Source organism: Manis javanica, chromosome 12 (assembly GCF_040802235.1).
Source record: "Manis javanica isolate MJ-LG chromosome 12, MJ_LKY, whole genome shotgun sequence".
Classification (NCBI taxonomy): Eukaryota; Metazoa; Chordata; class Mammalia; order Pholidota; family Manidae; genus Manis; species Manis javanica.
The window spans coordinates 97,049,919-97,076,876 of record NC_133167.1 but is presented as its reverse complement, the minus strand read 5'-3'; the positions used below and the strand labels follow the sequence as shown (position 1 = coordinate 97,076,876).

General features: G+C 41.5%; 1 protein-coding gene across 2 annotated transcripts in view; it reads right to left on the bottom strand.

Moving 5' to 3' along the window:
* Positions 1-26,083, bottom strand: part of ZDHHC2 (zDHHC palmitoyltransferase 2) — a 62,401-nt gene extending 36,318 nt beyond the window's left edge. For both annotated transcript variants that reach the window (XR_012124010.1, XM_073219091.1), the window contains exon 1: positions 25,826-26,083. Coding sequence is in view for 1 of the 2 variants with exons in the window: in XM_073219091.1 (XP_073075192.1) it covers positions 25,826-25,952 (127 nt within the window). In the remaining variant the exon portion in view is untranslated. The remainder of the gene's footprint in view (positions 1-25,825) is intronic.
* Between the last annotated feature and the right edge of the window lie 875 nt (positions 26,084-26,958).

Genomic DNA, 26,958 nt, shown 5'->3' with positions numbered 1-26,958 from the left:
GGCATTTTAGCCCTGGCTACCACACAGAAAACAAAACCTGTCATGCATGCCCTTTGTGGGGCTTCCTCCTGGATGGATTGGTTTCTCGGTTTTCCTTTCAACTGTGGAGTCCAGATAAAAGCAGTGTTCGCCAGGTCACCACATCTCCAGAGACATTTATTGATCTTCCTAAGTGAGCAACGACCGAGTGAGCTCTCCAGAAAGAATAAAATGTAGTGTGCACAGCATATGCTCTTCTTGATAAGTTTCTTCTGAGTATGAATTCTATGGCCTGGCAACTAATTGCTCCCTACTGTACACTGAGGGACCCGGGCAACGTGCCTGAGAAACCTCCATCTCATAGGGGCTGTTGTAAACATCCCACGGTAGATTGGGACAGGGATCACAGAGCTAAACTCAGCTAGGACAAGAAACTGGGTGTATCTAGTAACCCAGGCAGTCTTCTTATCTTCTGTACTGTCTACCTGTTCTGTTTCCTATTTGGCCTTCCTCTTGTTGTACTAAAGTGTTAAAAGTTTTGGCCTTTCTCAAAGTTGGAGGATGTAGCAAGCAGAGATTTGAATTTGTTTATTTATGTGTTTTTGTTTTTATTTGGCTTTTTAAAGGAGTGTAGTATTCCAGGCCTTAGTCTTGAAATATAATTTCATTGCCTCAAGAAGCACTGGAATCAGAGGGTAATGTGAGAAATTTTTAAGATTACCTGATCAAAACAATCCCCTATGACAGCTATGGAATGTCAGTTTAGGCATTTGTAGGGGAAGCAGGAACCCACAATTTTGGAGTGCAGCCCATTCCATTATTGGATTGCTCCAAAGAATGAATGTAAGATTAAAGTGTGCTAAAATTAGCCTTTGTGGCTTCTACCTATGGTACCTAGGCTTCCAGTCTATAGCAATAAGCAGAAAATCTAAATGACAGACTTTTGCATAAAGGGAATGTGCTCCCCTTAAGTGTTCTTTTAGCCCAGATAATACATGATTTCCAGATCTCTCATCTCAACAACCCTGATATGGCTCATTTAAAGGTTTCCTAGGTTCTCAACTTCCTTTAACATTTCTGATGCCCAGAATGGGACAGGCAGACACAGATGATTGCTGACTTAGAAATGGCCTGTTCCACACGTCTGCTCATAAATCAGAGGCTAGAGAGTCAGAATTCACTTTCTTACAGAACCCCTAAAATGGTCAATCAGAGGGCACAGGAAGGACCTCAGACAAGCTTGTCTTTTAGACCTGGCCCTACCACTCCCTTTATGCATTTCTCTCTAGGCACTGGCTTCAAAAATGCTCCAAAATTAACTGCAAGTCTTCCCTGGATCAAAATTTACAGTCCTTTAGGGGAACTAATTTAAGGATATGGAAAAACAATGCAACTCCATTTGTGCATTTCTATATGAATGACCCTTAATGACCATTCCAATCATGCTGGTGTTTTAAAGAAAATGTATTTGCTAACCCATGGCTCTAGCTGTCAGAACTGAAAACTGCATAACAAAATGACATTTGAAGACAAAAAGTACAGTTAATATGTATGAGCTGATAATCTTTTTGACTTGAGACGATTACTATTGGCTGTATATACATTCACAGACTTTTTAAAAGCAATTTCTGTACCCTTCATAGCTTTTTTTCCCTAAATGTACTTCAAAATGCACATATCTTCTGTTGTTTTCAATTTAATAAGTTACACATGGATGCATACATATGGTAAATAATTCTAATAATATTTATAGGGTAAAATGTGAAAGTCCTAGAAGGTTGTATCCAATTACACTTCCACAAAGATTCTGAGCCTATCCAAATTTCTATACACATAAAATAGGTCTTTAATTTTTGTCAACATCTTGGGACAAAATAAAAATCATTATTTTTGTATTCATTTCTCTAATTACTAGTGAAGTTTAGTATTATTTTAAAAAAAATAAAATGATTGGTTTTTCCTATCTCTACTGAGTGAATTGCCACTTTCCTATTGGTCTACTTCACTTTTACCAATTGAGTTTTTTATATAGTCTGGCCTGTAATCCCAGATATGTTGCAAAAAAAGCTGTGTATAACTTTTTTCAAATGATTTAATAAATACTAGAAAAATCTTATGACTTATTACTGATTAAATAACAGTATCAAAACTTCCAAATTAACCTATCTCCTTAACAGATACATGGACTATACTAGGTTTTGCTTTATGACATTGAGGAAATTAATCTTCTCTCAACTATATTTAACTAATTAGTAAGTCAATGATTCACCTTGTAATTTTCAGTTAGTGAAAGAGCCATCAATTTCAACATTTCCTTTTTAATACAGATAGTAAGTCAAATGTAATTTGATCATTTAAATCGACATGAAATAAAATAGCAATACTGAACATATTACAACGATCTTCTAAAAATAACCATTGGGTTTTAATGTGAATTTTGAGTTTTATCCAGTATTATTAAATTTTATTATGTCATAGAATTATTCCAATGTGGTCTATTTAAAACTGTGCCTGTTCCTATTTTCCAACTGCACATATATAGAAATTTCAAACATTTTATATCCATAACTTCATCAGTTTCTTAAAACCAGCTAAGCTAGTTAAATCATTTCTATTTTTTACATAAGAAAATGGAGGCAAATGAACTTTACTTAAAGTCACAATGAGTGGCATAATTCTAACCTAGAAATTCTTTTATTTTCTATTTTAAAGTTCCATGTATGTGACAAAAACTTTATGACTTTGGGCTCTGCTGGATCATACTAAGACTAGTTTCTCACAAAAGCCCAATGTCTGCCAAGGAGCATCTGTTCCATAAATGTATACTGAATAATGAAGAGATTTAGATGAACGGAAGAAAACATAATAATTTGAATCATAGAGAAGTTGAATATCAGGGCAGACCTCTGAGAAATGTTTATTCTTTCTTTTCTGGGGTGGAAAAACTCAAAAGTTATTTCTGCTACCTGTCAGCTTAGCACACTTTAAAACTCAACTGGTAGTTTGTAAAACCTAGAGTAATCCTATCTGTACTCCGCTGCTAGTATGTTTCTCCAGAAGTGAAGAAAACACCTCAGGACATAAATAAAGTGCAGAAGACAAAGTAGTCCATGACCCTTTAATGGGGAAAAGGTTGAGGGAGATACTGGCTTCAGTTGGGTTTCAATCAACTTTGAAAAAAGAAAGCTTTAACATAAAGTTATATAGGGTTTTTCCCTTCTAGTTTGGTTCTTCCTTATTATTATTTTTTATTTTATAGTTCAATGTGTCAAAATGAAAACGAATTTTCCTAAGCATAATAAACAGCAAATGTCCTGGATTAAGACAGGCAAAGTTTAACCCCATGTCTGCCACTTAACCTGCTCACACAAATTATCCCATTTACTCTGTCACAAATTGAATGTAAAAATACAATAGCAATATTATTAGAGCTGTTACAAGACTTAAAAGAAGTTATGTATATAATGAACATAACATAGTGCCTGGCACATGGCAAGCCTCCCATGAGAATATGAAAAGAAACAGAATATTAATTTTGCTGCACTATATAATATACAGGAAATACGGGGACTAACAGTGAAGAAAAATTACAAAGAGAAAAGTAATATTTGTTGAGGCTTTGGAAAGAAATAAATGCAAAATTTTGAATGAATACAGACTTTATAAGTGAAAATAAAAGGTTAAAAAATAACTTAGGTCTCAATAGCTTGCGTTTTCATATAGATACGCCATTTCAGAAACTTTTTTGTATAGAACAGAAGTAGTGGTACTCATCCTTAGCCCAGAGGAACGATGAGACATAAAAACTTCATTCCTGATGTGGCACTCTGCATGAGAACTTCTTTTAAAAGTGTGAAAATCTATTTTAGATGTGATACCATCTGCTTAAGTCAATGAATAAAAACAATTGCTTTTAAAAAAAAGAAGACCTAACTCTTACATACACCTGCAAAGAAGTCAGGTGCAATTTACTCTTGGGAATAAGAGCACGGCTGTTATTATACTAAATTATTTACCATTTGTACATCTGGTGACCATCTAAAGGTATACAATAGGAACACCGTGGCTCAAATTTTAATTTTAACTTCAATATTCACTTGCCTAACTTTATCTTGGATTAACCTTATTTCTTTTTGGTCTGCATCCTACAACATGACATTTTGCTTTAGGGATTTCTAATGTTTTAATATCCCTCCAAAATGTAAAACTCTTTCCTGATTAATTGTGGTACAGCTGGGCAATAAGGACTCAGACTTGCTGAAAGATCCTAAGGAATTGCAGCACTTTCTTGGCACTGATGATGGGTAGGAAGAGAGAAAATGGGAATGGTAAATTACTACCAAACATACCAAGGGTGTTTCTGTTTCCCAAAAGCAAAATGAAGGCCTTTGAGGATTTCACCTTGGAATCTGGGACCATCATAGATACTGTAAGCCCTGTAGTTTGGGTTGCTAGTTGTTTTCTGGCTACCCTTTCTGCCCAACCCCTTCCTCCTTCATTAATCCTTTCTCTAAGAAATGGAATAGGACATTAGGAAAAGGGCTGACTGGTCAGTTATCAGTTTAAAATTGATAAGAGTAATGCTTTCTGTTGTAGTATTATAGTTAAGAAATTCTTGTGTAAAAATGAAACATATAAAACCGAAGTTGAGGACTACTGAGACTTTCAGTCCAAGTAATAAGCTCTAACATACATAAGGATGACAAACTGCTTCTTGATTAAAATCTGGCTTGAATGAACATCTTTAAAATTATATCCACCCCTAATCTCTTCCACATGGATTATCAAGCAATCATTTAATCAGGGGTCAGTACAGTCCCAGGCCCAAAGGCAGCCAACCACCTGTTTCTGTAAACAAAGTTTTATCAGGCACACACACCCAGCATTTACATGGATTTCTGTGCTACAATTGCAGAGTTGGTTAGCTGTGACAGGGACAGTATAGCCTGCAGGGCCTTAAATATTTACCATGTAGCCCTCTAAAGAAAGTTTTCCAATTGCTGTGTATTAGAGCTCTCTAGAGAAACAGGACCAATAGACCTGTGTGTATATGTGTGTACATATATCTACATAAATATAGATATTGATATATTGGTGGGGGATGGAGGTTAAGATTGATTTCCTAAGGAATTGGCTGACACGATTGAGGAGTTTGGCAAGTCTGAAACCTGCAGAGCAAGCTGGCAGGCTGTAGACCTAGGGCAGAGTTAATGGTGCAGTTGGAAGGCAGAATTCCTTCTTGTGGGGAGAGTAGGGGGGCCCTCAGTCTTTTCTCTTAAGACCTTCAACTGATTGGATGAAGCCCACCCAAATTCTGGAGGGTAATTAGCTTTACTCAAAGTCTATTGATTTAAAGATTAATCACATGTAAGAAAATACCTTCACATCAACATCTAGACTGGTGTTTAACCAAACATGTGGCCACCATAGTCTGGTCGAGTTGACACACAAAATTAATCATCATACTGTGAATCTATAATTGAATTTTATTCTGAGAACCTCCTGTTAAGGAGGCATGTGCTGATCTTTTGTATCAGTTCTCAAGCCAAATTTATTATTTATTATAAATTAATAAACTGGAATAACATCTAACAAATTACATACATCTTTATGTAAGTGCTGTAGGGAAAACAATAATAAAATCCTTTGTCATACTTTAACAAGCTGACCACAAATAGTCTTACCCAAAGTTTGTTTATATACTCACATAATGCCTAAGGATGCTATCAAACCCTATTCTCTAAAGAGGTCTAAAAATATTAGAGCTGATTTAATCTAGATTGATTTAACTTCAATCTTGATAAAAAGCAGATTATCTTAAAGATTATTACAGTCCTATGTTTTTACCTACAGAGTTTACAATTCAGTTTTGGTCATTATACATTACCAGCTTGTTGTGAAAATAATACCTATTGATAAGAAGCAGCCCAGTTAACTGTTGGTAACTTAAATCTACTTCAATCTTTAGTACTTCCAAAATTCAAAACCTCAGATACTAAACCATAACTGTCTAGTAGATTAAAAATGTACTTTACCCCCTTAAATTAGCAAAGAACAGTCACATAACTGTTGGTAGAACAATGTGGTTTTGGGATACTTGCATTATAAATGTATATTGCTATAATATTCTTATTTCTTTCATTAATCTGAATTTTCTTTTTCTTGCCTTCTAATTCAAACTCAGTATTTTGGAGGAATAATTTACCTACATTGCATATACACATTAGTTACCTATGTAAAACCATTACACTATTTCCAAATTTCATCTGACACAGATACACCTTAGCCCAGTGTATGCACTCTGATGATGAAGAATACCAAAAGTACAGGTTTGGTTCTAATGCATGACTCTTAAGGATAACTTTGTAGCCACACTGTGCTTTTTTCCTGCTTTTCCTTAACTCATTTATTGAAAAACATTCACTGACGATATAATACTTAAATTGTTGAGGATGAAATGATGAGATTCCATCCCTGTGTTCAAAAAGCTTAAGTCTGTAAGATCATTTTAGTTAGAAGTTAAAACTGAATGAAAAGCAAGGACATACTTATTAAAACATTTTCATTTGAGTCATAGAAGTGGCTCAGATTCAGACAATTAAGACTAAAATAGTAGTAGCAGTACAAACATGCTTCAATACCTTCTATCCTATCAAAGTCTCTCAGACCTCATGTCTCTAGCTGCCATCCCATTTTTCTGGCTCTTTTACAGGAAAACTTATTTTCACAGGTGTCCAAGTGTATGTACTGTCTCTACCCACTCTAACTCCCTATTATTTCCCAACAAACACCAACTGGTCTTTGAGTTCCCACATTCCACTGCTAGCACGCCTGTCAAGGTCGCCGATACCCTCACTACCACAACTCTCCAAACTCAAGTCACCCCAATAGAATTAATTATGCTCTTCTTCAAATGCTTTGTCAAACGGACAGTGAATTCTCTGACAAACTGCCCAGTGGGAATCCCTGGAAGTAGGATCCTTTGTCCTTTCAGAGACTTTCCAAGAAGCTCTAGTTCATTTTTAATGCATTAGAAATGAAAATTGGGGCAGCAGTAGGTACCTGTCAAATTATTCCCATGAATACTGATGGCATTACTGCTAGACCTAAGAAAAATATATTTTAATGTTAGACCTAAGAAAAATATATTTATTCATATTGATGTTTCCAGTTTAATTCCAACCATATCCTTTTATTCCTAGTAAATATTTTCTAATTTATTTCCTTTAAAACACCTCTGTTTATACTTGTAAGGCTTTATCAAACTGTGTTTTCCTGTGTAATCTTCATATGTCAGTACAATTTTATTGACAACTAGACTCCCTCTCTCCTCACTAACCTCACCTCACGCCATCCCCCTCCGGGACATGATGCTCCAGCCGCTCTGGGCTTTCTTGCTTCCTGAACTAACACTGCCCCCTCCTCAGATCCTCTGCACTTGCATTTCCCCGGATGGTAGGAGGCCTGGACTCAAGCCCAATCCGCCCAATAGGTGTAACCTTGATCAGGATATTCAGTGATCTATGCTTCCATTTTACTGTTTCAACAAAAATTAGCACTTTATCATAATGGCTCTTCTGGCTCTAAAATGCTCTTCAGGCCTACTCTGATGTATTCTGAAAAACATCCATGACTTTCAAAAACCTCGGGCAAAAGTCATTCCACAAATAAATTTATCAGTGGGTTTGTAGGAACTGTTTGTCAAGAATAGAAACAAAGAGTTAGGATAAGACTTCACAGCACTTGGACCCCAAACACATGGTTTCTAATTTGGGCTCCAGATCCAGCATTCCCAACCACTCTAACCACAAGCACCCTGCCAGGCAATCTACTGTCATCTCACTAAAATCCCTCCCATGGATTTGCACTGATTTACAATGAAGTCCGATCTCCTTATTTAGGTGGTAGGACATGATCTGGCTCCTAACCACCTCTCCAAGGTCTCTCCTCACTCATCCTGCTCACGAAGCCGCAAACAGGCTGACCTGACTGCTTCTGGAACAGTAAACCTCACGCCTTTCTTGCCCAAAAGCTCTTCCACTCCTGGCTACACTCCTGGCTGACTCCTGGCCATCTTTCAGGTTGCAATCTAAATGTCAGTTTCTCTCAGAGACCCTCCTGTCTAGTTCAGCCCTAAAATCATTATCATAATACACTGTTTCTTTCTTAGCACTTAGCACAATCTGTAGTTATTTTTCTTCCTTTCTTTTGCATACTCCTCACTGAGGTTAGGATCCCTGGTCTGCCACCTGTTTGATGTTTTATCCTGGCCAAGTTACTCAGCCTCTCTGAGCCTTATCTCAATATTGATCTCACTGAGAGGTTTGGTGAATTAAACGAGATGACACAGGAGATCCCGCATCCAGCAGGGGCTCAGTAAATGTTAGCTGAATAGGCAGCATATGTATTAGCAACTAGTGAAATTTCAGGGCAGAAGCTCCCCAAAGTTTAGTGTGAAGAGTGTTACAAGCAATCTGGGGGAGGAAGCCTGCAGTGTACTTCAGCTTGCAGTGACGCTACAATTTTCTGGACAGTGAAATGCCAAGTTGGTGGGAATAAATTGCTGGAAGTCTTTTTTGAGTGTGAATAAGCAGGAAAGCACAGGTGAATTACAGAGTGGCCAAATAAATGCTGTGAGAAAAAACTACGCCAGTGTATTTTTAAGCTACATTTTCTTTCCCTGCCCCTCCCAGAGCTTCTTCCCTCCAGCGCCACCCGCCTGCATCCCACCTCCGCCTGTCCGGGTTGTAGCAGGGCTGGACACACACAGAAAAGGAGTGGAGGAGCTGTGTAAATTAGGGGAAAAATAGGACTTCCCAGGCAGTTTGACACATTCCCTGTGACTCTCATCCAGAATTTATATTTAACAAACTATGCTGATCTAAACTATGTGCTAGAAATTATCAAACAACCGTGGAAATGGTCGAGGAATTATAAGAGATCGTTTTCTGAAGAATGGCACAACCCACATCAAAGACAAAAATGAGCCACAATAAGTCAGGCAGTATAAACCAAGATATAAGAAGCCTCTTACTTAAGAATAAAGTCATGGTCCAAAGGTTATGCAGTCATTGGTTATCATTGTGGTCAAGTCTCCACTGTAGCCATCAGAAGCCTATCTAATGCATAACATACATGAAACAACATCACCAGATTATAAATTTACAGTATTACAAAAATTAGTCACTCTGTGCTAAGGGAAGCCTTTTGAGTTTGCAACATCCACTCGCCTTCTTCCCCCACAGTGGATGCAGGCTGCCTTTACTCCCTGCCCCTACCTGCCAAGCTGCGAGAGCTGGTGTTCACCCCACCCTGTTTTCAGTGGTGACCCCTATATTATTAGTCAGCTTGGGAAAGTGACGCAGACTGAGCAGCTTAAACATCAAACCATTACTTCCTCGCAGTCCTGGGGTCTAGAAGTCCAAGATCAAGGTGTCAGAAGGATTGGTTTATCCCATGCCCTCTCTCCTTGGCTTGTAGATGACCACCTTCTCTCTCTCTTCAGATCACTTTATCTCTGTGTATCTCTATAGTCAAATTTCCTGCTCTAAAAAGGTCACAAGTCACGTGGTGTTAGAGACAACTAAACAACTTCATCTCAATGTAATTAGCTCTTTAAAGGCCCTGGCTCCAAATACTAGTCACAGTCTGAAGTCTTGCAGGTGAGGATTTCAACCCATGAATTTTGGGGAGACACAATTCAGCCCAAAACACTCCCCACAGTGAGACAGCAGCTGGAGCCGGAAGTGGCTGGGAGGGGCAGGAGTTGGGTAACAGAGAGGAGGGGAACTTCTGGCTTGACTTGAATGCATATACATGATATAAACTTGGTATCATCTTAAAATGGCAGTCCACAGATGAAAACTTGAACTGAAGGTTTACTAGATGGTACTCATTTTTTTTAATGTTTCTCTCATTTAAACCTTGTAACAATCTGTGGGGTTGGTATTATCATCATAGTTTTAAATGTTGGGAAGACAGTCTCACAGAGGTAACACTTTTCTAATGTCATTCAAGCCATCACCTATGGAGCTAGGATTTAAATATGAGTCTGTCTGCCTCCAGAGCCCTTTCAGGGATTCCATACGGCCACCCGGGCTCTGACACCTGCAGCCCCTGCCTGCGCATCCGCCCTGGGCCTCTTTGTCCGGGACAGGCAGAGCTCCAGTTACTCTCACATACTCCTGGCCTGTCCCATCGGATCGGGGCGCTGGGATGGGGATCCCTGACCTCCCCACTCGGCAGTGGAGGCAAAGAAAGATCATTCTTGAGGTCAGCGCTGCCCAGACACACTCCTGAGGCACAGCCTCGACTTCTACAAATTGGCAATGAAGAGAGAGATGCAACATCCATCTGTACTGGAATGGTAATTTGTAATTCTTAGTTACCAAAATCTCCCAAGTTATAAGTGTTTTTCTCTCTCTCTCTCAACATTTCTTTAGCAATTTGACCCAAGTTTACTCTAAATATCTAAGAAGCCCTGCTCTAGAGAAGCAGACTGTAAAATCTAACTATCCCACTGAAGGCTGGGAACACACTCACTGAATGCTTATACTTAAACCATTAAGACTATATAAGTCAATTTATCAGTTTTGAAAGGGGATTAAAGACTCTGTCTCATGATTATGGCCCTAAAAAACTCACTGCCACTTTCCTCCTCGGCAAAGGGGAACAATTCCTGAACCTCTGACTGCGGTGCGGTTCAACAAGGAAATCTGAGCTCGGGGCAGGTCCCTTGCTCTGTGTCCTCATTTCAAAGCTTACTCAGTGGAATCCTCTAATCCCTCTGTCTCAAATTAAAACAGACGAGATTCCCAGTGCCAGCCAGTGGGGCAGGTTTCAGTGTAGGGAGTTTACTTATCCTGTGGGATACTGACTCCCTCTCCCACACAGGGCCCCAACTCAGCTGGAGCACCTTCAGTGCCTGGATCTTTTCACCCCAACCACCTTCCTGTCCGTTTCCAGATGAACTTCCTTGGGGTGGGCCTGAGAGGCCTGGCTGGCCCCTCTGAATCATGCGAGTCTGTGGTAGACATCAGATCCTCAGCTAAATTCTACCTGGTTCCCACACGGTGGCTGTCTACTATCTGGGGGAAGGTCAGGTAGGGATGTGACATCCTGAAAACATTCCCCTCATTAGTCAGAACCAAAGTTTCAGACTGGGAAGGGACCTAATGATTATATTGCTGATGTAACTACTCATCTTTCTTATAGTGTACATACTTATTTACTGGTAGCAAATAAATTTTGCATTTTTTTTTTCAGCATTTAAAAAATACGTTAAGATCAGATGGAAACAATTTCTGTGGTCTGTTTTTAAATGTCTTCAGTTCTGCCCTCCTCCCCTGGCACACTGAGAATTCTCACAGAGGACAATACCGAGAGTGTTCTTTCTTTCCCTACCAAACACTGCTGTCTGATTAATTAAGTAGAAAAATTAATGCTTCTTGTTTGCTTCTCCAAGGAAACAGACAACCTTCTAAAACTACCTCCCAGGGTAAGCAGCTACATGTTTAGTAGTATATAGCAGAGCACAGATAACAAAGCACGTATAATACACTTAAAACCAAACTAATACATTTAGCTTCGTGTAAATTATCTGACTCTACAAAGAGCTCCAGAGAAAGAACTGTATAAGCTGTAACTCCAACCTTTGTGTTTATGATGCTCATCAGAATAGAATTTACAGGAGCACACTTGAAGGGGTGAAGCAAAGGATTTAAAATAACTTTAGCAAAAGCAATAATGACCACGTTATACACAGCACTAGGTCACAATATCCAGCAACACAGGCAAGGGTTATTGGATTATTCACTGGCTCACTTGTCGATACTGGCTCACTTCTGTTTTAGAAACAGAAAAGAAGGACTATTTTCTTTTGTACCTTTACTGCCATATATTCATGAAGTAAACATCTCACACACAGCACCTGTCTTTGATCTCAGCTTGAATTACAGTATGCCCTTCCCGTCTTGGGGGAATCACACCTGCAGCGAATCACACTGGCGCCCTACACTGCCTTCACCTACAGCCTGGCACACAGTCACTGCAGTTGCGGCAAAAGCAAATTTGATATAATCACGAAATGGCAGGCCACAGATCAAAGACTTGCACTATCAATATTATAAGACACCTTAAATTATAATAATGCAATGTTACAAAGATACTACCCAATTTTATACTAGATTCATTATTAATGTAAGTGGGAAGTTGTAAAAATTTGTGTACAGAATTGAATAACATAGTCATCAATATTTGGACTGAATAGAGACTCAGTAGCTCATTGTGTGAGCTGCGCTCATGTCTCCTGCCTGGCTCGCTGCCCCAATTACACATAAGGATCTTCACATTTTGTTTCTAAAACATTATTCACTTACCCTAGATCTGCAGGCAGTACCAACACCTTGCTATTCATTCATGAATCATATTCAGTCCCCCTACTGTAGATAAAGATCCAGTTCATGATTAATATCCTGGGTTACCGATGCATCCACAGGAACAGGTCTATTTCCCCCCACTTCTCCCCACCAGCTCATGTCTACCTGGGGTGTGTCCATCTACACTTGCTAACATTGTTGCTCATTAAAAAGATAAAATTTATACCCATTAGCAGCAGTCCTCTGGGTACTCAAAAACTGCTGCTGAATTGCAGACGAGTACAGGAGGCGGCAGCTCTCAGCCTTCCTGCCTCGGCACACCTGGGGCCAGGATTCTCAGGACGGACATCCTTCCTAGCAATGAAGGCTGCCACATGGGCAAAATAATGTTATTCGCAATTCCCTAACCTGAACTTCCCTGCGGCGCCATGAAAGGCAAGGTCGTCAAAAACTGCAGTACCACTGAGACGCGCCACACAGATACTTCTAGAGAGCAAATTTGGGCATGTTTACAAGGGTAGATACAGGCTTCTCCGGAATCATACTTCCATCAAAAATCATCAGCTCCAGGAATACAGTATGGTGGTCCTCAAAAAATTATACACAGAATTACCATACAATCCAACAATTCCACCTCTGGGTCTACACCCATAACTACTGGAATCGGGGACTTGAACAGATAACAGTGCACGATATCCACAGCAGCAGTATTCACAACAGCCAAAGGGCAGAAACAACCCAGATGTTCACCAAACGACGACCGTTGGTTATATACCAACATGAGGTCTATACTTACTATGGAGTATTATTATCCTTAAAGAGCAAGGAAATCCAGACACTCTACCAGCATGACACGTGCCTCAGGGGTGACCCTTGGTGACACTACACATAAGTAAAAGACACAAAAGGACAAGTATATGACTCCAATTACATGAGGGACCTAGAATAGTCAAATTCATAAAGACAAAGTATTTATGGTTGTGAGGAACTGGGGGAGGGGATAACAGGGAGTTACTGCCTAACAGATACAGAGCTTCACTTTGGGAAGGTGAAAAAGGGATGGAGATGGATGGTGGTGACGGTTGCTCAGCAGTGTGACCATAATGTCACTGAACCGTACACTTAGAAGGTACAGTTAAAAATGGTAAAATGGTAAATGGGTAAAATGGTAAATTTTTATGTTAGTATATTTTATCAAAGTAAAAAAATCTCCGAGACAACGAATTCGACTGGATCTGTACTGTTGGAACTCAAGCAGGAGTTGGGAGGGGTGCAAGTTGTAGCACCCCAAAATCTCATGACTATAGACTATCTATGGTTAAAAGAACATATGGGATGTGAACAGATCCCAGAAATGGGCTGCTTTAATTTGTCTGATGGTTCAAGTACAGTTGGAAAATATCCATCATATCATAGATAAATTTTCACAAATGCCTAGGGTGCCTAAATGGTTTTCTTGGCTTCACTGGAGATGGCTGGTAATTATAGATTTGCTTTGTTTATGTCACCGTATTCCTATTATGTTAATATGTGTGTGCAAATTAGTTAGTAGTTTAAAACCTATACATACTTAAGGTACTATACAAGAAGATATGTCAAAGAAATAATCCTCCCAAGTTTCCTTCATATGCTACATCTATAGCTTTTCTTCTTCCTTCCTAATTACAAACCTTAAATAGAATTCGTGCCTCATATCGAATTTACCGAGTATCATAATTCCTCCAGGTGGTAAAGATACCTCGAGACAAGTGCTGGGCATAGAAGCCACAGGGCATAAATCTGCAAAGAAGTAAAAAGCTAACCTTTGCAAACAATATGGCTTCTCTCTCACTTACCAACTTTACATTTCCCTGTATGGCCCCGGAAGATGACTGGTTAGCCAGAGACGGGTAAGATTCCTCAAGGGAGGAACAACCTAAGACAGGCACAGTCGCAGGGGGGCCATCAGGTGAGAATTTGGGGATCAACAGAGGTGAGGCTCAGAACCTCACCCCCCCTGCTTTGAGAGAAATCTTCTGCATCCGTGGATGTCTTGCTGCCCTTGTCTAGCCTGGATTAATACTTAGTCCATAGGCACACACCTGATCATCTGATCATCTACATTTGCCTTCTTACAGCACTAAACTATGTTTTCTACCTTTATCTTGCATCTACCTACCACTTCAGCATTTTATTAAAAATAAAAATAACAATAATAATAGGAGAAATGTGGGATCAACATATACATCAAGTACAAAAATCAAATGAATATTCATATTTGACCTGATGGTTTATAGGTCATATTGCATGATCAAAACCGAAAGTTTCTGTGATGAATGCCCTTGTACTGTTCACCATGTAAGAATTTATTCACTCTGTAAGAATTCGTTCACCATGTAAGAACTTGTTCGTTATGCTTCAGAAGATTGGAGACTGACGAGAATTAGGCTTGAGATGGATTAATGATTGTACATTGAGCATTGACCCCCCTATACTGAATTTTATTGTTGTTAACAACCATTTGATCAATAAATATGAGAGATGCCCTCTCAAAAAAAAAAAAAAAAAAAAAAAAATCTCCTGCTCCAGAGCCTATTCTCAAACCACAAATTAAGGTAATATTCCACTTTAACTGAAGTTTTCTTTCACACTTCTGATTATTTCTACAATGAAGGATTTTTTGTTGTTTAATCCCCCAGAAGTGGTAAATAGAGGAAAAAAAACCTTTGTTGAGATATAAGTATATGGCTAGGCATTTCCACTCAAGTGGCTCATTCATGAGCCATCCCAGCTTCTCAGTGCCTGAGATTCAAAAGCATGCCTAGGCAAAACTACAAATTCCACTCCTCCTTGACATTTTTTTAGTCAATAGGAAATAGATGACTGTGAATGTAAAATGTAAAATCCAAGGACCTCAAGGGTCCAGGACATCCTTGGATATTAAGTTCATACATGCATCTGTCTCAGACTGGTAGCTTCACATCAAATTTAAATTACGTTCAGCATGCTCTACTTAAGAAGGCTGGGGCAAGGAAAGGGGGAGGTGAAACATTTTAAGAAGTCTTTTTTAAATGTAAAGTGGGTAAAAATTTCAGCATTCTATGGTGACACTTCAGTTATCTGATAACTATTACAATGGACTACCTCTGGGCGATGCTGGCTACAGTACAGTGCTCCCTGAAGCGCACTTATCTCTATACTGATTCTTTTACAGGTATAGTAGGGCAAATACTTTATAGTCTACATTATTCTTTATCTTTTAAATTTCCAAATGGATCTAAGTTAATTTTATCATCTAGATCCATATTACAGATGATTACATTTCAATGTCTAGAATGAAAAGAAAAAAGCATTTGATTAATTGGCTAGGGCTGTCATCACAAAGTGCCACAGACTCGGTGGCTTAAAGAACAAAAATTAACTTTCTCATAGTTCTGGAGGCCAGAAATCCAAGATCAAGGTGTGAGCAGGGTTGGTTTCTCCTCAGGCCTGTCTCTCGGCTTGTAAATTGCCATCTTCTTCCTGTGTTTTCACACTGTCTTCCCTCTGTACACGCCAGTGTCCAAAGCGTCTCCAGTCATGGTATCAGGGCTCATCCTAATGACTTAATTTCAACTTCATTATCTCTTTAAAGGCTCTGCCTCCAAATACTGTCACAGTCTGAGGTCCTGGGGATTAGGGCTCCAACATACGAATTTGGGAGGGCCACAATTCAGCCTGTAATAATTTGATGCCATAAAAATATTATAAACTTGTTTATGAACATCTGAGTGACCAAATAATAAAAAGCTCTAATAGACAATTCTCTCATATAGGATGCTTTGATGCTTGAAATGTCCTGCACCCACAAAAGGCTCAGTTACACAAGTTCAGCTGGCATTCATGCATTCATTTAAGAGAAGCTTGTACTGAATGCTACCATGTATTGTCCTCTGTCAGGCACCAGGGTTACAATGCTAAGCAGACATTAAAAATATGCTATAATTAACCAGACATAGTGACTGCTCTCATGAAATTTTCTATAGATTATCTTCAGATAATAAGAAAACTAAGCTTGCCTGACAGAGTAAAGCCTTTTTTCATTTGCACTGAATGGATTCAGATATCCCAGCAATTCACACACTGGTGTATGTGTTATTTTTTGTACATCTTTTAAATTGAACTTGGGCCTTCGGAGTATAGGCAGTAATGAATTAAAAGTTCAATATTCACACTGTTAAATTCTCAGCCCTTATCTTCCTTGACATAGCGTATCTGTCGAAGCAGATTCCTCCCTCTTCCGTGACACCCTGTCCTCCCAGGCTTCCAGACACCACACTCTCTTGGTTTGTATCCACTTCACTAGTCATTGCTTCTCTGGCATCTTAGCCAGTTCCTACTCATCTCCTGAACTCTCAGCATTGGTCATCTTTGGCCCTCGTTTCTGCTCAATTTATATTCACTCCCTTGGAACAAATGTAGCCAGAGTTATGTTTTTAATCATTTATGTTCTAAAGACTCCCAAATTTATTCCTCCAGCCAGACTCTTCCAGATGCCAAACTCTTCTATGCAACTGCTCGCTCAGCAGTTCCGATGTCGTCACCGCCCACCTTTGCTCTCCCTACAGCCGTCTGCATCGCAGCTGACCGCTATCCTTCCAGTTGTTCAGCCCAAAACACTGGACTCATTTTGATGCCTTCCCTTCACAAGTCACATTTGTCTGTAAAGAAATTCTGTTGTCTCTACTTTAAAGCCAAGATCCTCACACAGGTCTACCCGGGCCCAAAATCTGTACCTTTCCCACACCTCTCTGACCTTATCAGCCGCTCCCCTTCCCCTGGCTCACTCCACTCCGCCCAAAATGATCTTCCTCCTCTCTCATGTTTGCACACTCCTGCCTTAGGGCTCTTGTACTGGCTGTTCCCTCTGCCTGAGATGCATTTCTTCCCAATACCAGCATAGTTAGATCCCTCAGCACCTTCAGGTCATTGCATACATTTCATGACCCCACTCCCCTGCCACCATATCTAAAGTGCAGACCTGCCACTGGCATGCTCAATCCTTCCTGCCCTGATGACCCTCTAACAAATCACTGAAGCTACTTACTTGGGTTTCTTATTTGGTAGGGTTCTACCCCCCATCCCCTAACTACAATGTCAGCTCTAAGAACAGTTAAATAGTTTTGAATGAATAAACTGGAAGGGTACCCAATAAGTGATAGATGGTTGAAATGCACTCAATTCTTGGACTTTGTAATTTTCTGTTAAAATGCAAATTTATGGGAGCTTATAATGAATTACAGCTCTCTACCCACCTCCAACTGATAGCCCTCAATTTGTGTATCTTGGTTTCTTTGTATGGCCTAGTCCTAGAATAAGCTGCATTTCATTAAAAATATGCTATCACTGAAAACTTGATTAAATCAAACTGGTCTCTTTCCTCCATCCTTTCACATTAACTGACCTCCCTGGAGATATCCTGGATAATCACTATTTATAGGTAAGTAAATAAGTCCCTTACTGACTTTCTTCCAAAACATGTCACATGGAGTTGCCCACTTGGTAGTAAAGTTGGTCAGAGATTAGCCCCTGCAATTTGGGGCAAGGCTGAAGGCTTTTCAGCTCAAGGCTCATAACTGAAAGCTTCTTCATTCCCTATAAATGGTACCAGGCACCTGTCATTACAGTTTCCCATCCACTGTTTCAGAACCGATGGCTTTTCCCACAGCGGAACTCCCAATGTGGATTTTATGTGCATTACAGAGACTACAATTTAAGTCACACCATCTTCCACATCCCCACAAATTGGGTGAAAAGCCATACTTCAGATTTAGCTACCTACCTCTTTGGGGTGTCCCCAGAGCCCCCAGAAGGATAAAGGACACATTCCAGTATGAGTTTTAAGACACCTCATTCTAAACATAGCCTACAAATATGGTGCAAATCCATTTTTCACACAATGCAAGAAGAGATAATAAGCTCTCTCATAGTCAATAATAATAGCTTATAAATAATAATCAAGGTTTTAATGACAGCACATTTTCAACGAAAGTATGCAGTAAGTGACAGAGACGGAAACTTAATTTTATCTACATGTAAGAAAACAGATAACCACAACAAAGCTTTCTGGTTTCCCAAATTTCACTGAATTATCACCAAATAAGTCTATAAAGTCTTGAAAATACATGAACTGTGTTTTGTAAGGATTATATCTGTTATGAGATGATTATGAGGATGAACAAACCACCCTGACACTACTGTACTCTTTGGATATTTGGTTTTAAAGAACATTTAGAAAGGTTGTTTGTTCATGGCTTGGTGTTTATTTTCTCACTGCACCCCCTGACCCACTCTTCTTCCCGATGGCAATGCTGGCGAATAAACCCAAGCAGGTCAAATTAACTCAAGTCGAGTATGAACATTTAGTTTATACTTCATGTTAGAAGAAATGTCAGGATACCACGGAGAAATGCTGGCAGAGAAACAAACTTAAGTCATCTCTAAAAGCCTCTCTCCTTCATGTGCATTTTAAAAATGTAATCAACAACATATCTAAAATGAACTACCATCAAGCATGCATTTTAGGGTGCAGAGAAGTGCTAAGGTGATAAATGCAGCGTGCATTTTTGCTCAGGAGGGCCTCCCAAGTAAAAATGGACTCTGACATTTTTGGCACTTCATGTTTATAACTGAATTTAAAAGTCATGATCAGATGAAAAGTCGGATTAAGAAAAATGCTAAACAAGTGTTTCAAAATGTGATATGATTTGGAAAGGAAAAATTTCAAGCAATCAGAGCTTGCTGCTTTATTGCCACCATATGCTTCGTAAGAAATCAGGTCACCTACCTCTCCCTGCTGCAGGCACCCCACCCCTGCCCTGAAAATTCCACCCCTTTCCACTCACAGCATTTGACTGAGATAACAACTGAGATGTCATAATAAAATTACCTGTGAAGGAATGAGAAGAAGTATTTCAGCAATTTTCTAATGGACTATTAAAGAAATTAATTCAATTTTGTTAGACTTTTATTATTAATTCTCTGTGGTATATCAAAATGGCAACATGAAATCACAGGATTTCACCTAATCCAAAGGCTGTCTTTCTAAATGATCTCTGGGACACTGTTTTGCCAACACACAGCATTGAGGATCTATGCCATGTTCTAACCTATCATTTTGCAAGTCAGACGAGATACTTCTATGCTCATTACAGACAGTGCTGGAGCCCCAGGAGACCCGTGAACTCACCACTTCCTAGAGAAAAGAAGGCGGAGAGATGTGATATGAGCATCAAAACACATGAGATCAGCAGTATATATATTGTACAATGTAAGTCATGGCTCCATTCTTCTGAGAAGAAAAGCTACAAAATATCCATCAATAATAAAAAAGAAACAAAAACAAATCAACAGGACTCTCCTCATGGAGAACACATCCATGCTAATCCCTGGAATATCTATCTTTTTGTATTTTTTTGTGTGTGTTCCTGGCACTTCTCTCTACCACAGAAGCCAAAAAAGATCAAATGTGTGCTCTTGCTGAACCCTGCTGCCCGGGATGTGGGTGCACCAACCTCAGCTCGGAGAGCTGACGCTCCGGCACCATCTTTACAAAGTCATGGGAGCAGTGGTGGCCCGGGGGTTCACGGTGACCGGCCACTCGAGCACCAGCCAGGTTCTCCAGACCTTCCACAGACTCGATGGTTGTATGAAGGAAGTTCTCTGCCTCCTCACGTTCACCCACCAAGTCGTAGGCCCTGAGCTGGGATTAGAGTAAGAAATGAGGGAGCTGCAACAGCCACCTGGCTGCATTAGGAATGACCACTGCGGGTCATGATCTTATCCTGAGACAGCTACATGTGTTAAGACTTACACTATGATTAGAAATCCATCACTACTGAAGTGCTCTCTATCTGCTTTTTTGATTATTCTTTTACGTTCATCCAGCAACCAATACACAGCTGCCAGGAGTGGGGTGTTGCGTTCTCCCCTTCTGCTTCCCGGCCACTGTGCTGTGAGAGTAGCGTTCTCAAAAGGAACAGCTCTCTTCTCATGCCCTAGCTGGACCTTAGGCTCCAGGTCTTGTCTTCTTTCCCTCAGAGGCACTTTTTTCCTCAGCTATTAGTAGAAGATCTCTATTCCGGTCTCCTCCAAAATCATCTCTGCAGGGAAAGTGGCCCATGACAGTCTTCTTAAATGTTTCTGAATGACCCCCACTCAAACCCTTCTGAAGCAGACCTCCTTCTAACCTTGAGGAAACAAACCTTCCCTAGAAACAATTATCTTGATTTAAGAAACCATCCCTTCAGCTTCCAAATTAATTAACTAATTAATTAATTACTGGAAACACTTGGGCAAGTATTTAATTAAGTAGTATAGGTAACTTTCTCGGGAAGCATTTAAGAGCAAACTTTCTACAAGCAGCCTTAGTTTAAACTAAGTTTTGACTGCTGGATCCTATCCTCTCACTTATTCTCATTATACAATTGCATGTTTTCATATTAAAAACGGATTGAATAAGACAAAATCGCAAAGAGATCAATTCACTCAACAATTACTGAGCACCTCTATACTAAACACTGCGGTAACTGCTGTTCACATATACTATCTCTAGTAAGATTTAATAGCAAATGTAATTCTGCATTGGCCAATACATCAAAAGAAAAAGAATTCTCTGACATACTAAATGTAACTAAGAAACCATTAAGGAGAATCTTCTTTTCTCCTACTTTTCCAGGAACCATCGATATTTAAGTCAAATGGCAGCACAGATCAAGAATTTCGAGCCTGTCTTGTTTTATACAATTAAACTTTATATTTAAAGAAATATTGAGTTTTTATTCCTCTATTCAGATAACTTTAAAACTTCAAAATACTTGATATTATCAAGTAAAGTCAGAAAGCTAATATATTTTGCATCACTATTGTCAACAAGAAACAATTCTAAGCAATTTAGGCATTAAAAGTTTTGTTTGCATTGATTTTCTATGGAAGTGCCTTCTATGTCCCCTAAAATTATTTTAATAAAATAGTTTATTAAACTTTTATAAACAAGATGAACTTTGTATTCCCAAGACCATCTGTCTACAGTTTTTTCTAAAAAAAAAAGCTTTAAGGTGTTGTAAATTTTTTTAAATGATAGTATAGAAATAATGAGAACACACTTCTTTCTCTGCATGGCTCAAGTTCATTCATGATGGAAGGCAACTTAAAGCCCCTTTCAGTCTCCCTCCTTGAGCTTGCAATGACCTTGAATTAATGGTAGATTATAGCCTAACAGTATTCAAGTATGAAGTTTTATATATTTTATCCTTAAGGGTGTTGTTTTTTTAAAAGAAGGAAAACATGGTTGTACAAACTGATCCCTAAGTAGTTGGACTAATTGTTTTCATTCTTGAACATCTTCAATATAAGAGGTTGCAATCACTTCTGAGAGATGTGTATTAATAAAGATCATGACACTGTGAGTAAAATCTCAATATTCTAATGGACTCACTTCTTCAGGGGCAGCAATCTATATTGCCCAAGGCCCAAGTCTGGCCTGCCAACTATTTTTGTTAATAAAGTTGTATTGGAACACAATCATGCCCATTTTAAAGTATTGTCTAATGTTTCCTTTTTGCTACAGCATCAGAGATGAGCAGATATAACTATTTGGCCCCTACTACAAACCCTTCTAAAACTCTCAAACTTTGTGTAAAGGCTGTTGACTCACTTTCATAGCTGTGTTAATTTTTATTAAAGAACAACAATTAAGTTCAACAAACTTGCTAAACAACTTCATTGAGCTAGAGTGGTGAAAGCTTTGGAGGGAAAGGGAGACAATTTAACACTTTTATCACAGTGGCTGAAGTCACAGCCTACACCTTCACCAGTTAATTCCGAGAAAGGACACAGAACTTGTAGCGGCTTCTAAACATTTAATTTCATCTACAAAGCTGGAGGGGGTTGTCCTAGGTGATCTCTAAGCTTTTCGACCTTCATGACTGCTTGAAATGACTTAAGTAAAGCTATATGCAAACTCAGATCCGTACAAGTGCACAACTTAATAGTAAAGGTTTCAGAGCACCTGCCAGGTTGTGGGCAGACAACTAACACATTTTAGAAAAATGGAAACCAAACTGGTTAAACAAGGGCATGGGGAGCATTCTGCTATTATTCTTGAACATTTTTTTGTAAATTTGAAATTATAACAAAATAAAAATATAACAAAATAATTTCAATGTAATTTGAAATTATAACAAAAAAATTGCTATTAAAATAGCAATTTTAAATGTTAGCATTTAAAAGGGAAAACTTCATCTTCTTCCATAAGCAAGGTTAACACTGCCATAACGTGTCTAGTAGGTCCACTGACTCAAGCATGCCTGAGGTTCAGACTAACCTTACAAGACCTTCTAATTCTGCATCCTTAGGTGCCACCTTACAGATTTCACCCTTTGACTGTATCTTACCTTATGGAAAGCAAGCTAAATAAGTAATTAAATGGGCTAAAAGACAGATAAGACACCAAAGAAGCTGGGGCAGAGAGAGCAAGGAAGAGGGAAGGAAGGGGAGGAAAGATAATATGAATAAAAGAGCCTGATTAAAGAACAAAATAGATAAACATGTTCTGAATGATCACAAGTATTAGCGGTCTGGTAGAAGAGGAAGGGAACTTACCCAAACACGTGACTCTCTTTTAATATATGTACTTTTCATATTTTTAAAATTTATCCATATATTTCAAAAAGAGATATGAATTTTTTCTTATAAAATGCAGTCACTAAGCAAACATGCTAACTGAAAAAAAGTGCCTAGAGAGCCACACACATCCATGTTGTTAAATATAGAAGCTAACTAATGAGAATCATTATCTCCAGTTTCCAAGGATACCAGGATAAGCACTGCTCCTAAATTGCAGTTCATTCAGCAGAGGGCGCAGAATAATTTATAGTCAGGGTCATCCCCGGATGGGAGCAGATGCAGGGGGAGGACCAGGGTAAATCACCCTGTTGGTTCTCTTCTGTTACCTACTCCAGTTCCCAGCCCCCAACCCCACCCTCCAGTCTCAACCCTGACCCATGTTCTGTAGGTGAAATTTGAAAAAATCTGATCGGAAACAGATTTACAAAAGAAAAAAAATCCACAAAGGGCAGAGCAGTCTGAAATGTGATGACTGCTGGGTGGTGGTGGGGCGGGGGCAGCAAGGAAGGTTGGCATCCCATTTGCTTTGTTTGCGAAAAGGAGAGGAGGCTGGTTTGTGTGTCTGGCTGTGAGTTTGTGCCATCTTTTCCAGCATCCAGGATGGAATGGTGCAGTTCATTCCAGCTTCCCACCCAATCAAACTGCCCAAGCTTCCAGAGCATACCACTCCTACACTACCTTTCTTTCTAGAATCAAAAATTCATTTTAGTTTGTTCTGTTTTCTAGACTATGCTATCTAGACCTTTCATACAATTACTACTTCTTTCTATAGTAATAAAAATATTAAAACCACTTTCTAACAACCTCAGAGATCCTAGCTCTGAGAGTCATTTACTTGCTTATTCATTTACCGATTGCTCTCAACAGGACAAGCATCGTACCAAGCTAGGTAGGCAGTAGCAAGAAAGTGATAGGAGACTTCACTTTTGGATATCAGGTAAAAGTACCAACAGGAGACTCATTCTCCCTCTCAAATTTTCACCTACCAAAATAGTGATGTAGATCTCGTGGAAACTTTAGATTTATCTTCAGCTTACATTAAGAAAATATGATCCAGACGTAACAGTGATTTTCCATTTAGTTCCTCCTCCATCACCTATCTACCCAAATATAAGACCTCCGTGTAGCACCTCAGCCAGAAGCACAGGTAGTTGAAAGGCGAGAACAGCTCCCGCTGCCTTCATATGCTTTCTCCCCAGGGGCAGGAGACAGTGCATCAGGCTAAGCTCCTTAGCTTAATGTGGTAACATAGGAGAATAAGCTGTCTGTTTTGCTAATCAAGGTCTTCTGCGACTTCTCTCTTTTGCACCAGTTACAATAATGAAACTATTCACTGCTTTTCAGAGTGAAAACATGACATATAATGAAGGTTTCTAGTAGTTATGTAATCTATATGGTGTATCTCAAAAGAGCAAGCTATTTTAATAGTAACAGTTAATACAAAAATTGCATGTTTCAGAAAACTTTCTACCTATACATTTTAGATTACTTGACTATCACATAGAGGGCTGTCTTAATGATTTTAGTGCCACCTAATCACCCTTTTTGAAAAAAAGCAGACTCACTTTTTTGGTAGTGAAATACTGTTTCTAAATTCAATAAACAAAATAATATCAAATTTAAAAACTATATGAAATGGGAAATAAGTCTTAATTCTCTTAAAAGTTATGTCAGTCATTATTTTGGTATATTGTTCTGATAGTACTTCTCACGAGGGGGGCAACATTCTGAGGTAGGAGGGCTTCCAGACAAGATTCAGGGTAGGAAACCTGAGGCTTTGAAAATGCTTAAGTTGAGAAGGTTCAACTAAACGGGTCACTGTTTAAACCTTTCTCCAAGTCCCACGGAAAGCTAGAGCTCCCTCGGGCAGAAATGTCGACAGGTCCTTAGGGGGGCACCAAACAGAAAAAGCACTCCCGAGTCCCTGACAGGCGGCCATCCCGTTTTAACACCTGTTCTGAAGCACAGATCAGCTCTCACAAAACCTCAGAAGGTAGAAACCTGCTTACGTTGAAGGTCATAATTGTATCCCGAATTATGCATAATCAATTTTGGTTTTCTTTAACCTTCAGCATTTAAAGTACTCTACCCACCAACTCAGGGTCCTAAAACTTGAACTTTTAGCCGCTTGGCTCTGCGGATGAAAACACCTCGGATGGTCCCTCCGCCCCCATCTCCCATTATTCCAACATCGAAATTATGGTCTTGCGTATCGCTTATATCTTGGAAAATACTTTCTAGCAGCTCACCCCCTCCACTTCCTTGTAACTAGAAAGTGCCCCACTGGCAATCCTCACATCAGAAAGGCTGCGAAAACACCCCCAAGTGCTTCCTCAGATTTTTAAAAAGTGGATTAAGGACAACCGGCGAGGGAGAGCTCTGACACCAGAGGCCGAGGCCCCCGTCCCCGCGCGGGTCTGGCGCAGCTCGGACCCGGGCCCAGCCGGGAGCCCTCCGGCTCGAGCGCAGCCGCCCCGCCCCGTCTCCGCGGAGGCTGCCTGCAGGGGGACCTCGGCGCTCCCGGCGACCGTCCGGCGAGGCAGGGGGTGTGGCACGCGCGGCGGAGCGTAGTGGGGGGCGGAGGGGGCGGCCCGGCGCAGCCCCGCGGGGAAGCGGCGACCCCGCGGCCGGGGCGCTGTGAGGGGGCAGGAGAGTGCGAGCGGCCGGAGGCGCCGGCGCGGAGGCGGCTGGTCGGCGGCGTCCGGGCCGCAAGGCGAGCTCGGGCGGCGCGCGGGGCCCCGCGGCCGGGCTGCCGGCGAGCGGCGCAGGGGCGAGGGGCGAGGGGCGAGGGGCGCGCGGGGGCAGCGGGCGGCGGGGCCACTCACCGACGCACAGCTGGATGGCGTAGGCGTAGTAGGACCAGCCGAGCAGCAGGCAGATGAACACCACCGGGACCCAGTACAGCGCCCGCCGGCACCGCCGCCGCGCGCCGCCCGGGCCCGCGGGCGCCATCTTCCAGCCGCAGCCACCTGCCCGGCTCTGCCGCCGCCGCCCGCGGCTCTGCCTCCGGCTGTGGGGCGCGCTGGTCGCGCCCGGCGCCCCCGGCGGGACGGGGCCGGGAGCGGGGGTGGCCGGTTGCGCCGCCGCCACTGCCGCCGCCGTGGCGCTAACTCCCCATCCCGCAGCCCCGAGCCGGCGCCGCGGACTGCCGGCCCTTCAGCCCGGCGGGGGCGGAGGCTGCGAGCGGCGGGCGCGGCGGGGGGGAGGAGGACGCGGAGGGGCGGTGGGAGCCTCCGCCCCGCCCCCGGCCGGCCCCGCCCCCGCCCCCTGGGAGCCCGGCTGCGCCCTCGGGCGGCTGTCCGGGCGCCCGGGCCCTCGTCGGCCCCGTTCTCCCGCCGCGGGGCGCGTCGGCGGTGCCCGAGGGGGGAAGGCGCCCCGCCTTGGCCCCGCCGCCCCCCGCGTGGGCCGCCGGCGGGGGGCGGGGGCAGCTCGGACCGCGCACGCCTGGGTGGGGACAGCAGCCCCGGCAGCCGGAGCCGGGAGCCCGGAGGCGGGCGCGGGGCGCCCCGGAGAGCCTTCAGGCCCCGAGGCCAGGGTCCCCGCTTCCTGCTTGGAACCGTCCCGGGGGAGCGGCGGCGAGGGCGGGGAGGCTCTCCGGGGAGCTCGCGCTGGGGCGACTGCCTGGGCCATGGGGGAGCGCCACGCACCCGAGGGTCCGGCGAGCAAGCCGCTCTTGCTGGTCGGAAATCCAGAGACCACCGGAGTTCCAGACAAACTGTTTCCTCTGAGAAGCTGAGCTCTTTTGTTACTTCGTGATTAGCAAGTATTACAATCCCGCCATTCCCGCCGCCCAGCCTGGCGTGCGGGGTCCCTTCCGTGCACCTTTCCAGGCCGATCTTCACGTGGAGGCCTCCGCGGCGGCTGTTCTAAACTTGGTTTATAGCTGGTTCTAAAGTGGGTGCTAAAAATCCTGGAGGGGATTCTAAAGCCCTGGTGTTATGATTGATGAAATGGGAAA